We start from the raw sequence: 15,000 nt of genomic DNA, 5'->3' as shown, positions 1-15,000 counted from the left end.
CCTCTCCTCACCTCGATCTCCTGTCTGCCGTTCCATCTCCGCATTGGTGCTTCATCGGGTCCCTGGGTTCCGCTTGTCTCGTCTACGCATCATTAGGCTCTCAGGAAGCGAGGCAGAGAGATCTCTCGCTGCTGTGATGTCGAGGAGCAGGAAGAAAGGGCTGCATGTGTGTGTATGTGTTTTGGGGGGCGGGGGGATTGGGGGTTTAGGCTGAAACAAAAGGTGGTGGAAAGTGTTTTTTCAATGAGAGAGGGAGGTTTACAGACGGAAAACCCAGAAGATGAAAATATTGTATGTTATCTGAAAAATAACTCGGCGTAGAAACTGCATGTCCACGTTGACTCACGCCAACATTAGGGGTGGGTAAAAAAATCGATACGGCAATATATCGCGATACTTTGCTGGCCGATAAAATATCGATTTGTTCAACTCCAAATATCGATACTTTGTTGTTAAAGGGGTAAAAGGGGTGCTAGGCTAGCGCACGTCAACGGGCAATGCTAGCCTGCTATTAAAAACAGTCTTACCCACTCCACAGTACACCCGAGGTAAATCAATTATAACGACAGACTATAAATCTAAATGTCTGTTTATAGAATAATGTTTGAAATAAAACCAACCTTGCATTGCATTGCATTTTGAGGGAATTGCGGGGTCTCAGCAGCAGTGTTTATATTCCTGTACGTAGGCTACGGCAGCGGCGGACTGATACCTAGGTTACCTGCCGCTGTCATTGCTACAAACGCAGAGTACAGTGAACGAAGGAATTCTGCAAGCGTATTAAATTAACAAGATATGGCCACGTTTGGAGGAGTTAGCGATGCATCTGCTTTTGAAGACGATTATGAGGAATGTGTTGTATCCAACGAACCGTACATGTACGAGCCGGTGTTTTGATGTCAAAGTCAGCAGCAACAAGCCACAGTTGAGTCCTTTCTGGATCTCGCACTGGAAATTGTGGAAACTTTGTGGTGCCCATCTGTACCGTTTATTTCTACAATTTCTAAAAGCACACTGAACCATCATGTTGCCTAGTCGTTCAATTGCGCTTCTGTCCCACGCTTCTCTGTTTACGTTCTTCTGTCGTGATTCGGTTACAAACCTAACCAGCGCATAGTAGAATTCCGCTTCTGCTGAGAAAGTAGTCCCTCGATAATTCATGCGATGCAAGGTTAGTTTTATTTCTAACATTATTCTATCAACACAGACATTTAAATCTATAGTCTGTCTAACTTTAGAGCCACGTTACAAGATACCACAACGAGGGTACATGGTGGACACAGCTGTACCCGCGATGCATGAAGAGGTGAAGAAAGCGGTTAAAACATCCCTTGGCGCTGCGCAACGAGTTGCATTGACCTGCGACGGATGGACTTCCAGAGCCACACAGTCGTATGTGACCATAACGTCCCACTACATCTCCGACGACTGGGAAATGGTTACGCATGTTTTGCAAACGAGGGCAATGCATGAGAGCCACACCGGCAGTAACATCGCGGATTTGCTGAAGAGGGCCGTGGACGAATGGGGCATTCGGGATAAGGAGCCAGCCATTGTCACCGACAACGCCAGAAACATGACCAGCGCAGCAGAGCTAGTCGGTATGCCGCATTTTAAATGCTTCGCGCATACACTAAATTTGTCTTCTCAGCGCGCACTGAAGTTGCCAGCAGTCCAGCGTTTGTTGGCTAGAGTGAGGCGGATTACCAACTTTTTCAGACGCAGTACAATTGCCACCTATGTTTTGAAAGAAAAACAGAAGAACCTGAAAACAAACCAAGTGAAGTACAAGTTTTAGGTCGATTCATTTCAGAATGTTTATGTTTTTTTACTTTATTATTTATTTTGATTAGACTCGAGAACAAAAGGGCTATTCTGCACTTTATTTTCTTATACTTTTTTACTGCATGCACATAGGTATTTTATTTTCATTTGAACTTCAGTTCAGATTTCATACTGTGAAAAACTACTTTGCACTTTATTTCAGTTTTCAGCTCAGTGTTTCAGCTGTAAGAAATAAAACAAATATTGTTAATGTTTCATTCATTGAAATAAAAAATAGCTGTTATGAATGAAATGGTTTTGACTCAATTTGTCCTCTGATCAATATAATCTGAAATACATAAACTCTTTAAATCGCAATATCGTGATATGTATCGTATCGTGACCCAAGTATCGGGATACGTATCGTATCGTGAGGTTCATGCCAATACCCACCCCTAGCCAACATACATGACACACCTCTCTTCTCTAATGACTCCCCACCTCACTACGGCTCTTTAATTAACCTCCCACTTGCTTTGAAGTTCTTAACACTCTTGACAATTAAACAAGTTCCCTTAAAGGGATTTCCCTGTGGCAGACACATGTTCAATCAACCATACTATTAACCATTGGTTGAGAACAGTTAAACCAGCAATAACATTTTACGCAATTACAAGGAGGTTTCTAAACTGGATTAGTCATTGGTGGATGGGTGGGCTGGTGCATGTTTAGTGTTTAGTGCATCCCATAACTTATTTAGAGCTATGTGTTGTGACCACTTTCATCAAGGCAGTGCCAGAATACGTGCTGGGCCTATGTTGTCTTTTGGGGTGAAAGAAGGGGACAGGACTGTGTTGGGTAAGAACAGGAGAGGGCCGAGAATAAAGCCTTGGGGCACACCGGTTTTCACCTGATGTGATTATCAGACGCCCTCGCCCTCCACCGCACCCTGTGCCTTATAAAGAGGGGGGATTGAAATGCCCTGGGCATGATCCCAGTGACGCCGGTGCAATCAGAAATAGGTTGCCGGAGGATCGGCTGGTTTCACGGTGTCTAATCTCTGCCGATAAGTCAGGCAGGACGACATCTGATGATCTACCACGAGCTCCGGGTCGTCTCAGTGGAGGGACGCAGAGCTCTTTTGAAACCAGCAGGCTGTTCTGCAGGAGAAACTCTGAATAACCATCAATCGGTTGAGCTACAGCAATGGTTGTGTTGTGGATAGGGGACATTGCCATAGTTGTTTATCTGTTTTTTCTGTCAGAAGTGGCAAGGTCATCCGAGCCTTTCAATATAATCAGGGAGCGTTCCTCCTATCGTAAAACGCAACGGTTTAAAGTCTAAAATTGAAGGCTTCTATCAATAATTTGTCATTAAAAAGTTCTCCCAGAGTGGGAACGAACGAAGGTCCCTGAGCCAGCGTCGAGTGAAGCAGGGGCCCCTGAATGTGAGGGGACCGAGGGGTCCTGAGCACGCGGTCTGACTGCACAGATCTATGCCAAGGCCACTCCGGTCCCACAGGGGGGGGGGGTGTTCATTAAGCCGTCCATTGATCCGGCTCTGGGGTTTCCTGCCAGGCTGGAAAGGAGAGAGGGAGCGCTGGTATTGACCGGCCAGTGGCTCAGCACTTATACCCTCCCAGCAGGTCTCACTCTCTCTCTCTCCCTTTGGGTGTCTGGTCACATCATGGCAATGAATATATTGCCGGGCCGCCTGAGTGCTGAGCAGTCGGTGAGAGAGGCCCGGGATGGGGAGCAGGCTGTTCGCGGCCGCGGGGGTGGGGGGGGGGGGGGGGGAGAGGGGGGGGGTTGTACCCGGGGTTGGTAGGGGTGCTAGTGCCTGCCAGGCACCTGCCTTCGGGTGTGGTGCTCATATGACTCACTTGTTTACATGGTCTTCTGTTTTAATAAAGGCTTTGCCAATGCTTTGTGGAAGCCTGTTGATGAAGCGCTGTTCAGACATGACTTTGCCTCACTTTACCTCATGGCTTTTTTCCTTTATCTCCCTCTCACTCTCTCTCTCTCGTGCTCTCGCTCTCTCTCCGTCTCTCTCTCTCTCTCTCTCTCTCTCCCTCTCCAACTCCCTCTCTTTCTCTCTCTCTCTCTATCCCTCTATCTTTCTCTCTCTCTCTCATTCTCTTTCTCTCTCTCTCTCGCCCTCTGTCTCTCAATATCTATTTACTCTCTCTCTCTCTCGCTCTCTCTATTCTCTCTCTCTCTCTCTATCTCTATCTCTCTCTCTCTCTCTCTCTCTCTCTCTCTCTCTCTCTCTCTCTCTCTCTCTCTCTCTCTCTTTCTCTCTCTCTCTCTCTCTCGCTTTGTGGAAGCCTGTTGATGAAGCGCTGTTCAGATATGACTTTACCTCTATTTACCTCATGGCTTTTACCTTTTATCTCCCTCTCTCTTTCTCTCTCTCGCTCTCGTGCTCTCGCTCTCGCTCTCTCCCTCTCTCTCCCTCTCCAACTCCCTCTCTTTCTCTCTCTCTCTAACCCTCTATCTTTCTCTCTCTCTCTCTCATTCTCTTTCTCTCTCTCTCTCGCCCTCTGTCTCTCAATATCTATTTACTCTCTCTCTCACTCTATCTATTCTCTCTCTCTTCTCTCTCTCTAATCTCTCTCACTCTCTCTTTCTCTCTCTTTCTCTCTCTCTCTCTCTCTCTCTCTCTCTCTCTCTCTCTCTCTCTCTCTCTCTCTCTCTCTCTCTCTCTCTCTCTCTCTCTCTTGCTCTTGCTCTCTCTCCCCCTTTGGTTCTCTCTCCCAGTCGTCCAGCTCATCCCAGGAGCGGCTGCACCAGCTGCCCTACCAGCCCACCATGGACGAACTCCACTTCCTGTCCAAGCACTTCGGCAGCACGGAGAGCATCACCGACGACGACGGCGGGCGGCGGTCCCCCAACGTCCGCCCGCGCTCCCGTAGCCTCAGGTCAGCTGACCCTCATAACGTCTCGATCATAGTTATGATGAGGAATGAGGATGATGATGTCGATGATGATGGTGGAGGTGGTGGTGCTGATAGATGACGATGATGAAGATTAGGGTGGTGGTGGTGGTGATGGTGAAGGTGTTGGATGTGGTGATGCTGATGATGATGATAGTGTTTGTGCTGATGATGATGATGACGATATTGATGATGATGATGACGATGATGATTGTGGTGATGATGAGGGTGGTCATGGGGATGATGATGATAATGATGATGACAATGATGGTGACTAAAGAATTTTAGTGTCTTAGTGTGAACAAGAAAGTCACTAGTCCCAGTGGTGAAATGAATGGTGAACTAGAAAGGGAGTAGTCCAGTTCACTAGTCCTAGTGGTGAAATAGTTTGCGCACAACCTACCTATTCCTCTGTAGCCTGGTCCTACCAGACTCTCATACTTCATTTTATGTATGAGAGTCTGGACCTACTCAATTGACAAACGTTAACTCACTTGAAGGCGGGTGTCTGTTGAAGTTTAAAACTATTGGATCTGCCCAGTGCCACTCTGGATCTGCCATAACCAATCGCTAACGTTTGGCCGGGAATCAAGTTGCACGCAGGCTGTAAACAAACCAAACACCGTGCGTGAAGATCAACGAGAGCTGACTTTAACGTCATTGTTCTCAGCCACTCCCTCTGTTCACTGATTGGACGAAGAAAATTTGGACGGAGAAAACCCACTCACATACCGCAGAACCAGACGTAGTACTGAAGGGAAAGTCAAATTGAGCGGAAGTACTTAGGCGGGCGGAGCCAGGCTAATTCCTTTGGGCTTTGTTCTCTTGTCTTAATGGTGTGTATCGATTGCTTTTGTTGTGTTTATGTGTGAAAAAAGACCCCACCATATCTCTTCTCTGTCCAAAACACCGCAAATCTTTGCACCTGTGCAACCTTTCAACTAATTGGGGCAGGGAATTTAGGATCGTAAAACACCGCTGGCGGCTCCCCCAGTGATGTGTGATGTATGTTTCCATTTCTCTAATCCCCCGAAGGTTCAGGGCTCCACCCCCACCTTCCTGAGTCTACCTGTAGGCCTTCAAGAGCGAGAGGGCCTGACCCACACCCCTCCCTTAGGACTGGGATCTAAACCAAATCCCTGTCAGGCCTTCTTCGAATAAGAGCATCTGCTAAATGACCCACTGAGTGAATAGTAAACAACACACCTGAACTTGGTGGGTGAGCCTGCTTTAGCCCAGCGTCCTACCTGACAGCCTTATACACAAGCCCTAGGGCTTTATGAGGGAGTACACTGCTGTAGTCTGACCCCCAATCTGTAGTGATTGGGGGGGTCCCCAGAGAGTTTTCCTGCTGAAGTGTACGTCCCATGGGCTATGACACCAATCACAGCCTCTCCTCCTGGTACAGCCCGCCCCCTCATTAGGAGACACTGCTCAGAGACTAGCTCCTCTTTTATGACATCTGGGGGTCTCCCCACACTGTGGTCCCCCCAAGGGTGAGCAAGCTGCCTTTCAAATTAAAAGTTGTACATTGCTGATGTAATTCTGCACATTAATAAGCTGTTGTTTAGTGTTGTTAATATTCATGAAGTCACCCAGACAATGTGTTCCGTGTTGTGCTCCTTTGGGCTCCTTTGGGCTTTGCGCTCTTCAAGCATTTGGCAGAGCCCTGGTTGAGATCCCTTGACGTTTCTCATACTAACACGTACATATATGCATAATGTGTTGTTAATATGCTGAGGACTTAACACTGTTCACCAGCACCGTTCATCGGGCCTATACCAATACGACTGCCTATCCCTTAATGTGTTGGGGAACCGAAAATAATTTCCTTTTGTGGCTGGAACTCGAGTGCAGAAGTGTCTGTTGGTGTGAGTGTGTGTTGGTGTGTGTTGGTGTGTGTGTGTGTTGGTGTGAGTGTCTCCACTGTTGATGGAGGAGTGCGGCTGGTGTGGGGCTCAGCCGCCAGTGGGTCCATTAGTGAGACGAGTGACGCTGAATGTGTGATTGTGCCATTAGCATAACGCACAGACACAACGCACACATGCTGGGGACGATGTGAATTATCCCCTCATGTCGAGCTGAAAAATGCATCCCTGCTCTGCTCTCTCACTCTGTCTTTGTGTGACTTTACATTTATTTATTTTCCCCTGACATCAAATGTATTGTGTTCACTCTTTCTCAACCTCTCTCTCTCTCTCTCTCTCTCTCTCTCTCTCTCTCTCTCTCTCTCTCTCTCTCTCTCTCTCTCTCTCTCTCTCTCTCTCTCTCTCTCTCTCTCTCTCTCTCTCTCTCTCTCTCTCTCTCTCTCTCTCTCTCTCTCTCTCTCTCTCTCTCTCTGTCCATGTCTCTAGCCCGGGGCGATCGCCGTCCTGCTATGACAATGAAATAGTGATGATGAACCATGTCTACAAGGAGCGCTTCCCGAAGGTCAGTCTTTTGAACACACACACGGCGGTACACACAGAAAAAGGCACAAACACACACACACATAAAAATGCAAAAAATGCACATGTTTACACGTGCACAAAAACACACACATACATTCGCACAAATGAATTTATTGACACGTGCGCACACACACACACACACACAGACTCTACTGCTAACACAGCAAAGCAGTTCAAGTTCCACCTACGCAGTTTGCCCTTCCATGATAAGCTCCCCAGATGTGACATCTGATAAAAATCAAAACAAGATTAACCGCAGCGAGCGACAGTAGTGATAACGCTATCAGGGAGAGGGCACACCAAGAGGAAACTCTATGGATGCTAATGACGGAACTGTCACCTTTCTATTATGTTGCATTGTAGTGTTGTTAGATAATAATGCCCCTATCACAGTGATCAAACAACAGACTGGCAATGAATGTTGACAAACCCACAAAATCCCTACAAAGTGACTGCATATATTCCAGCTGGAGTACTATGTGCATTGTGTATTATCCGCAACCAGGAACTAACCAGGAACCACACTAACAGTTGAAGCCCATTCATTGGTCAAAGCTTCTGTATTCCCTAAGCCAGTCACAACAGGGTTGACCATAGTCAACCCTGATCATGCCTGATCCTACATCCAAACAGCAGTTCATCGCTGCTGGATTATGGAAGAAATGATCGTGGTGATGTTACAGAAAGTCATTCATGGCTCGAAGCGTCATGGGACTAAACGTGGTGTTATTATGCACCCTGATCTATAGACCCTCATTAGGCCAGCAGGAGTCGATTAAAGGACCTATGCAGTTTATTTGTGTCCCTTGGACCCTATTAAATGTATCAGGTTGCAAGGAGCCAGACAGAAGTCCAATTGAATATTAGGCTGTCTCTCCCGCTTATGTATGTATACAAAAAATCGAATTGCTTTTAAACTGCAAATGGGAGAAGTCAAATTTGCTTTGATAATAGAAAGATGAGAGCAGTGATTCCTTATTACAAAACACTTGATCCTCCTGGCCATCTCTAATGGAACCAAACGTTTGCAATGGTTATCCGACCAGTTCTTAACAGGATCTTAACTTGCCATATTGTGGCTGCAAAGCCACAAACTATGGCCCAGGCCTAAAGTGAAGCAGAAAGTGGAATGACCTTTTGTTATGTGCAGATGTTGTTGACTTACTGTAGTCAGACTACAGCAGTTGACTTATTTGAAGTGTTAGTTGTTTTGGATGATTATTTTATTGCTTTTTTGCTAATATTACATTTGTTATTTATTATGAATTCTAAAAAAATATTATTATTATAAACAATTATAAAATTTTATTTTATTTATTAATTTATAATTGATATATTATATTTATAATATTTTTTATAAACTAAAAATAAATCAAAAAAGGATTCCTCACATTTCACCTGACTGTTACCCCTTGCTGAGATTCTATGTGAAGCCCATGTATGTTGTTTGAGCGTGCTGTGCTAGCTAGCCCCATGTGACGGTAGCACACGTGTTTGCCGCTGCCGCTCTAACCCCTAGCCCCATGTGATGGTGGATCACATGTGTTCCTCTGCCGCTCTAACCCCTAGCCCCATGTGATGGTGGATCACATGTGTTCCTCTGCCGCTCTAACCCCTAACCCCATGTGACGGACTCTCCAGGCCACGGCCCAGATGGAGGAGCGTCTGGCCGAGTTCATCCACAGCTACTCCCCCGAGAGCGTGCTGCCGCTGGCCGACGGGGTCCTCAGCTTCATCCACCACCAGATCGCCGAGCTGTCCAGGGACTGCCTGACCAAGTCTCGCGAGGGCCTCATAACCACCGTCTACTTCTGCGAGCTCCAGGAGAACCTGGAGAAGCTGCTGCATGACGTGAGGAGGGGGCGGGGGGCACATCGCGTCCTTATCCCGTGTGGAGCTTTGTCTGTGTAGTCTGTTCACACCGCTGCAAAAAATACCTGCTTAATATTTCTAACCAATATTACAATCTTCTTTATGTTTGGTGTTCCTAAAATAATACACACCGATACGGCACTTTAAACACTCGACCAATTCCATTCTTTGTCTACGCTGTACTTTCACTGGCATCCTAAAATACTGGGTGGTGTGGTTCTGTTGAAGCGGCCCTGTGTACAAAAGCTGCGCTTCCATGCCACGATGTCATGTCGTACACGGTGTGATTCGACTTTAACACAGTTAGCACTCAAACCATTACTGAATAAAGATTTCCGCAGCTGTAGGCTAGCTAGATTCAGGTCAGGGCCCATTTACTTGTTTGTTAGCTGCCAGGCTTTTATCTTTATTTGGTATTTAATGGGTACATTCATCATCGTACCGTCATTTTTCATTCACACCTAATGTGTGGATATTTCATTCAAATGTGGCTCCAGACAAGGTTTATATATGTCTATTTAATATGTTTATTATCTCCTCGTCTAGACGTCAGCAATTCATGAATCGCTTTTATCGCTGCTGGTTACTGTTAGAGGAGGTAGACAGGACAGGAGTGAAGGAAGGTGGCCGAAGGCATGCAGAGGTGGTGGTGTGGGGAGGGGGGTTGAGGGAGTGTCACCTTGATTGAGTGAGTGGTGAATTGATGACTGGTTCACAACGACAGCCAGACACTCACGACGACAAGCAGAAAACAACACAATGCAAATTCCTCCTGACAAGATTTAAAAAAAGGATGGATTTGTATTAATTTCCCCAACATTTATTGTGAGAAAATCAAGTGTAGAGTTTCATGTTGTAAAGTGATTAACGCTCTCTCTCCCCCCCCCCCCCCCCCCCAGGCTTATGAGCGCTCGGAGAACTCAGAGCTCACCTTCGTCACAGAGCTGGTAAAGAAGCTCTTCATCATCATCTCTCGCCCAGCCAGACTCCTGGAGTGCCTGGTGAGTTTCCCATCCATCACTACTTTTGTCAGTCAGGCCGGCCTCTCCGTCCGTCTGTCTGTCTTTCTGCCTGTCTGTTCCTGTCTGTCTGTCCTTCACTATATCTGCCTGTCTTTCTGTCTGTCCGCGTTGTCTTTCGGTCGGTCGGTCTGCTCTGTTCGCGTCTGTATGTAGCGGGTCGGTTTAGCTCAGGAGGTAGAGCAGTTGTCTTGTAACCGAAAGGTTGCTAGTTCGATCCCCAGCTCCTCCTAGCTGAGTGTTGATGTGTCCCTGAGCAAGACACTTAACCCTAACTGCTCCTGACGAGCTGGCTGTCGCCTTGCATGGTTGACTCTGCCGTCAATGTGTGTATTAGCCGATGTAAGTCGCTTTGGATAAAAGCATCTGCTAAATGCCCTAATTGTAATTGTATATCTGTCTGCACTTTTCGGGTGAATATAGCTTAAAACTACACTGATTTGACTTCTCTTCTCACGTTAAGTTTAAGTGTGGATCCGTTGATGTTCATGCTCAGGTTAAGTGAAAGTGTGGATCGGTTGATGTCCATGATGTCCATGCCCAACATGATGCCTCAGAGCTCTGACAGCACGCCACTACGCCAGGTCACCAGCGTCATGACGATCAGCCACGTACACACACACTTCAGAAGTGGCGGTGGTCTCAGGAGTTGGCCCCTCCCACGACCCGCCCAAGCCTATGTTCGATCTAGCACTCGTCCAGTACTCACTACCTCATTGCTCATAAATCATAAATTTAGAGGAACAATGAGCGTGTATGTTCCCACGGTTTCTATATAATTTGTGCCCTGCCTCAGTCTGGCTCCAGGCGGCCATAGGCCCGTCCTTGGGAAGGATTAGCCCGCCTTCATTAATACCAACCCATACTGATAAGTACGCTGTTTCTGTCTGGATTTGTTTTTCGCCCGTGGCTGTCTATATATATATATAGATATAGACATTAATCTTTTTCTTCTTATTTTTAAACTTTTGTACGCACGCACACACACCCACACACACACAGAAACAGACTAGGTCAGCTCAACAAGCCATCCTTCAACAGAACACACCCGGGCCAGCCTGGGGCGCCCCACTCCACACCCACACCGCCAGGCCGCTCTGCCTCCCAGGGAAGGCATCCGATTGGTCAGAATCAGACGGATGTCTTTGTCCTTGCGCCGCTGATACAGACGAACATTAACTCTCCAAAACGTCTGAGCCGTGATTGGCTGCTCGGCACATGCAGGGGGCGGGGCCTGACACCTGGGTTCGCCCTCACCGACGGATCGCTCTCTCCTGCGTGCCTCGACCGGCCTGGCGCCGCCCCTGCCCTTAAGGCTCATCTTTCCGTTGTCACGGCAACCGTCGGAAGCGGTCGATAGGGTCGTTCAGGATGTATACTTGAGATCTGTGTGGCAGATTGTTGAGAGGGGAGGAGGAAGAGGGAGGAGGAAAGGCACACAAACATACACGCACATGCACAGAGACGCACGCACACACACACACACACACACACACACACACACACACACACACACACACACACACACACACACACACACACACACAAATAACAAATTACCCATGCACCTTCCCGCGACACACATACACGCCCAGGCACAATGTCTGCACAAGTTTATTTAGCATTCATGTCAGTCCCACACTCTGAAATGGTGGAAATGTCTCCGACCGGTAGACAGAAGGATATTATAGTGAGGAGATTATAGCAATTGCCCCGTATTTTTTCTCTGGCCATCTCTATCCATTTGCTCCATCCTCGCTCCATTTTCTCTCTCCGTCTCTCTCTCTCTCCCTCTCTCTCCCCCTGGCCGGCCGAGGGCAGGGTATACACAAGAGCTCCGGTGACCCTTGCTGCCCTGTGCTCTTATTTCTGATCAAAATGTCATTCCCCTCGCCTCCACCCACCGGCTGAAACAGGACCTCACACAAACACAGACGACCTTAACCGAGGGGTGATGAGTCATTTACAGAAGGCCTTTAGAATCGACGGCGGTATTACAACCAAAGGGCTTTGGTATGGCGGCTCCTGTGCTCTGTTTGATTACAAACAAAGCGAAACCACTGAGACCTAGGAAAGGGAAAGTGCTTTGACCGGAGACTAGAAACCGATTGCAGATTTCGTGCGACTGGTGCGGTCGTATGCGATGAAGGCAATTCCGTGTAAGTGAGATAGGTCATAGAGTTACACGGTGCGCTTCGCTGCATTTTCAATGACATCCTCAGATTATATTTCGCACAAAGAAGAGTTAAATTGAGCCACTAATTGTACTGACGTTCCTTGGATTTTCCATTCAAAGCTGTGTTAGTTGCATTCTGACCACTAGAGGGCAGCGGGGCAGGGACACGCTAATGCCGCTTTTCCACCGCACATGTAGCTCGACTCGACACGACACGACTCGACACGACTCGACACGGTAGCAGCGCGGGTCCTTTTCCACCGCAAATAGTACCTCCGGGACGTGGGCGGGGTCGGCTGCGCGAAAGGGCCGTGACGTATTTTTGTACGCGACCCAAACAACACCTACGTAACCCACACATGGACAGAACCCACATAACAACAATGGAGAACATCGATGCGATGGTATTCGTGTTCGTATTATTAGCTGGCATGTTGAAGAAGTGGAATATGTTGGCTGCGGCGCTGCTATGGCTGTTACCAGCATGGTTGCCATGTCGCTCTCGTGACTTCGTCACACTCTCTGGCCAATCAGTGGCCGGCCGTCTGCCGACGTCACCTTTTAGCATCGGCTCAGCCGCTTGGAACCTAGAGCGAGGCGGTACTAGAAAAAGCAGCCACTTCAGGTACCAGATACCATGTTTTCGCGGTGGAAACGCAAAAAAGGCGAGCTGAGTCGAGTCGAGTCGAGTCGTGTCGAGCTGGTACCATGCAGTGGAAAAGCGGCATTAGACAGCAAACTGTTTGTACGATTTGATGCATGTAGATTTTGTGTCAATAGTGTTTCACTGTGTAAATTGTGATTTTTTGTATGCATGTATGTATGCACATGCATTTATATATGTACATATCTTTGCATTTATGTATTATAGCTCAGAGGATTCGGAGCCTTAACGTCTAGCCACAGTATTAATGTGTGTATAATCGATCCACTGGAAAATAACGTGGCGTTTTTATCCACACTGATAGACCCTTATAGACCCTCATTAGGCCAGCTAGACCGAAATTGATCTGAATACTGCAATGTCTCTCCCTCTTGTATACAAAAATGAAAGAATGCATCAAATAACACGACACATAAAATAGTAATTCCATGTGCGTGTATGTATGCAGCTGTGTGTGTCTGACCGGCGTGTGGTCCGTCTGTGTGCGCCAGGAGTTCAACCCGGAGGAGTTCTACCACCTCCTGGAGGCTGCGGAGGACCACGCCAAGGAGGGCCAGCTCCTGGGCACCGACATCCCCCGCTACATCATCAGCCAGCTGGGCCTCACCCGCGACCCCCTGGAGGGTGAGGCAGGGAGGGGGGAGGGAGGGAGGGAGTGAGGGACAGGGAGGAGAGAAGGAACGCAGGAAGGAAGGAAGGAAGGAAGAGAAGAAGGGAGGAAGGATGGTAGGAAGAAAAGGAAGGTAGGCAGGAAGGAAGGAAAGAAGGAAGGAAGGAAAGAAGGAACGCAGGAAGGAAGGAAGGAAGAGAAGGCTGAACGGTAGGGAGGAATGAAGGAAACAGAGTAGACTAGGGTACACTCCCCGGGGGAATGGTTGGTCTGAAGCCTCCTTGTTAGCTGTTACCTGCTCCTCAATACCCTGTCAGTGGGCTGTCACTGTGACTCACTGTGGATTAGAGGGCTGACTGAAACCCTCTGAACCCTGAAGGAAGCAAAGCAGTGAGAAAAAACACCCCAAAACAAACGGTGAATATCATGAATGAGCTCCAGAAGAGGTACAAAGGGTCTCTCTACATCGGTGGTCGGGGTCCCACCGGTGGAGCCTCGCAGTGGAGCCACCTCTGGGCCGGCCGCCTCTGCCTCCCGTCCCGACGCCGCGCAATTAATCACCGTGAGACCCTCAGACGGAGACGCCCCCCTCCCGACGCTAGCTCACATCTGCTCAGTCTGGCCCGGTGATCCATCTAGAGGCGCTCATTAGCTGACGGGCTAAATGGTGTGGAATGAGTATTCACAAAGAGCTACTGCCGTCCCGGCCCCAAATTAAAACATCCTGCGTTGGGCTGGAAGCCTCGTAGCTTATCTCAGATAACAACATGGCTTTATCCAACCCTGTATTTTGAATTTCTACACACACACGCGCGCGCGCGCGCATAAACCAAAGACAACAAATTGAGGCACGCATTTAGTCAATTGTTTTTCTTCAGGACTTTTTCATTTGCTGACGCTGAACGCAAGATTTCTCCATTGTCTATCAAATCAGCGAGGAACTCACAATCTCCTCCACATTGTGTCCTCGGCTGATGCTCAGCCAGCAGTGGCAGCGCAGCTTTATATCCCTGCTCCTGGGTTTTAATTACACTGGCTGTCCATGTGCTGCCTGGCTTTGTGGGCGTACAGCTGCAATCAGCGCGTTTCAACTGCTGTCACATCCAAGAGATAGCGAGCCCAACAGACAGGACTGCCAGGAACGCTTAAGCACATGGAACATTTAAATCCTGGGGTCGGGTTCACACAGACTTGGGCAGGCGTGGAGGGCGGGGGGGGGGGGGGGGGGGGATTGTGCTCTGGTAATGAGGCTATTTTTATGCCACCAAAATTTGGCCTTGCATTTGGGGATAATGACACAAGTTTCAAACGCGAAAATGATGATGTGTGCAAAGTTAATTTGCATTGTTACAACGGGACTTTTATTTTGACACCTGCTGTTGCCGAGTCAACAGTCCTCTGTGTGCTTCCTCCCTCTCAGACATCGTGGGGTTGGACAGCTATGACAGCGAGGGGCCGCACACACCGGAGACCGACGACTCAGCGGAGGTGAGCAGAACCAGCACACGCA

The 15,000-nt window shown here is 48.1% G+C and overlaps 1 protein-coding gene across 1 annotated transcript in view; it reads left to right on the top strand.

Annotated features, from left to right (window-relative positions):
- Positions 1 to 15,000, top strand: part of LOC115541067 (microtubule-associated serine/threonine-protein kinase 1-like) — a 64,867-nt gene that overhangs the window by 31,572 nt on the left and 18,295 nt on the right. Inside the window, 6 exon segments of the mRNA XM_030352808.1 lie at positions 4,524 to 4,684; positions 7,054 to 7,129; positions 8,791 to 9,000; positions 9,921 to 10,022; positions 13,372 to 13,504; positions 14,911 to 14,978. Coding sequence (XP_030208668.1) covers positions 4,524 to 4,684; positions 7,054 to 7,129; positions 8,791 to 9,000; positions 9,921 to 10,022; positions 13,372 to 13,504; positions 14,911 to 14,978 — 750 coding nt within the window.

The sequence above is a fragment of the Gadus morhua genome, chromosome 3 (genome assembly GCF_902167405.1).
Source record: "Gadus morhua chromosome 3, gadMor3.0, whole genome shotgun sequence".
NCBI classification, from domain to species: Eukaryota; Metazoa; Chordata; class Actinopteri; order Gadiformes; family Gadidae; genus Gadus; species Gadus morhua.
The sequence above is the reverse complement of the archived record's forward strand: the minus strand, read 5'-3'. Positions and strand labels throughout refer to the sequence as shown.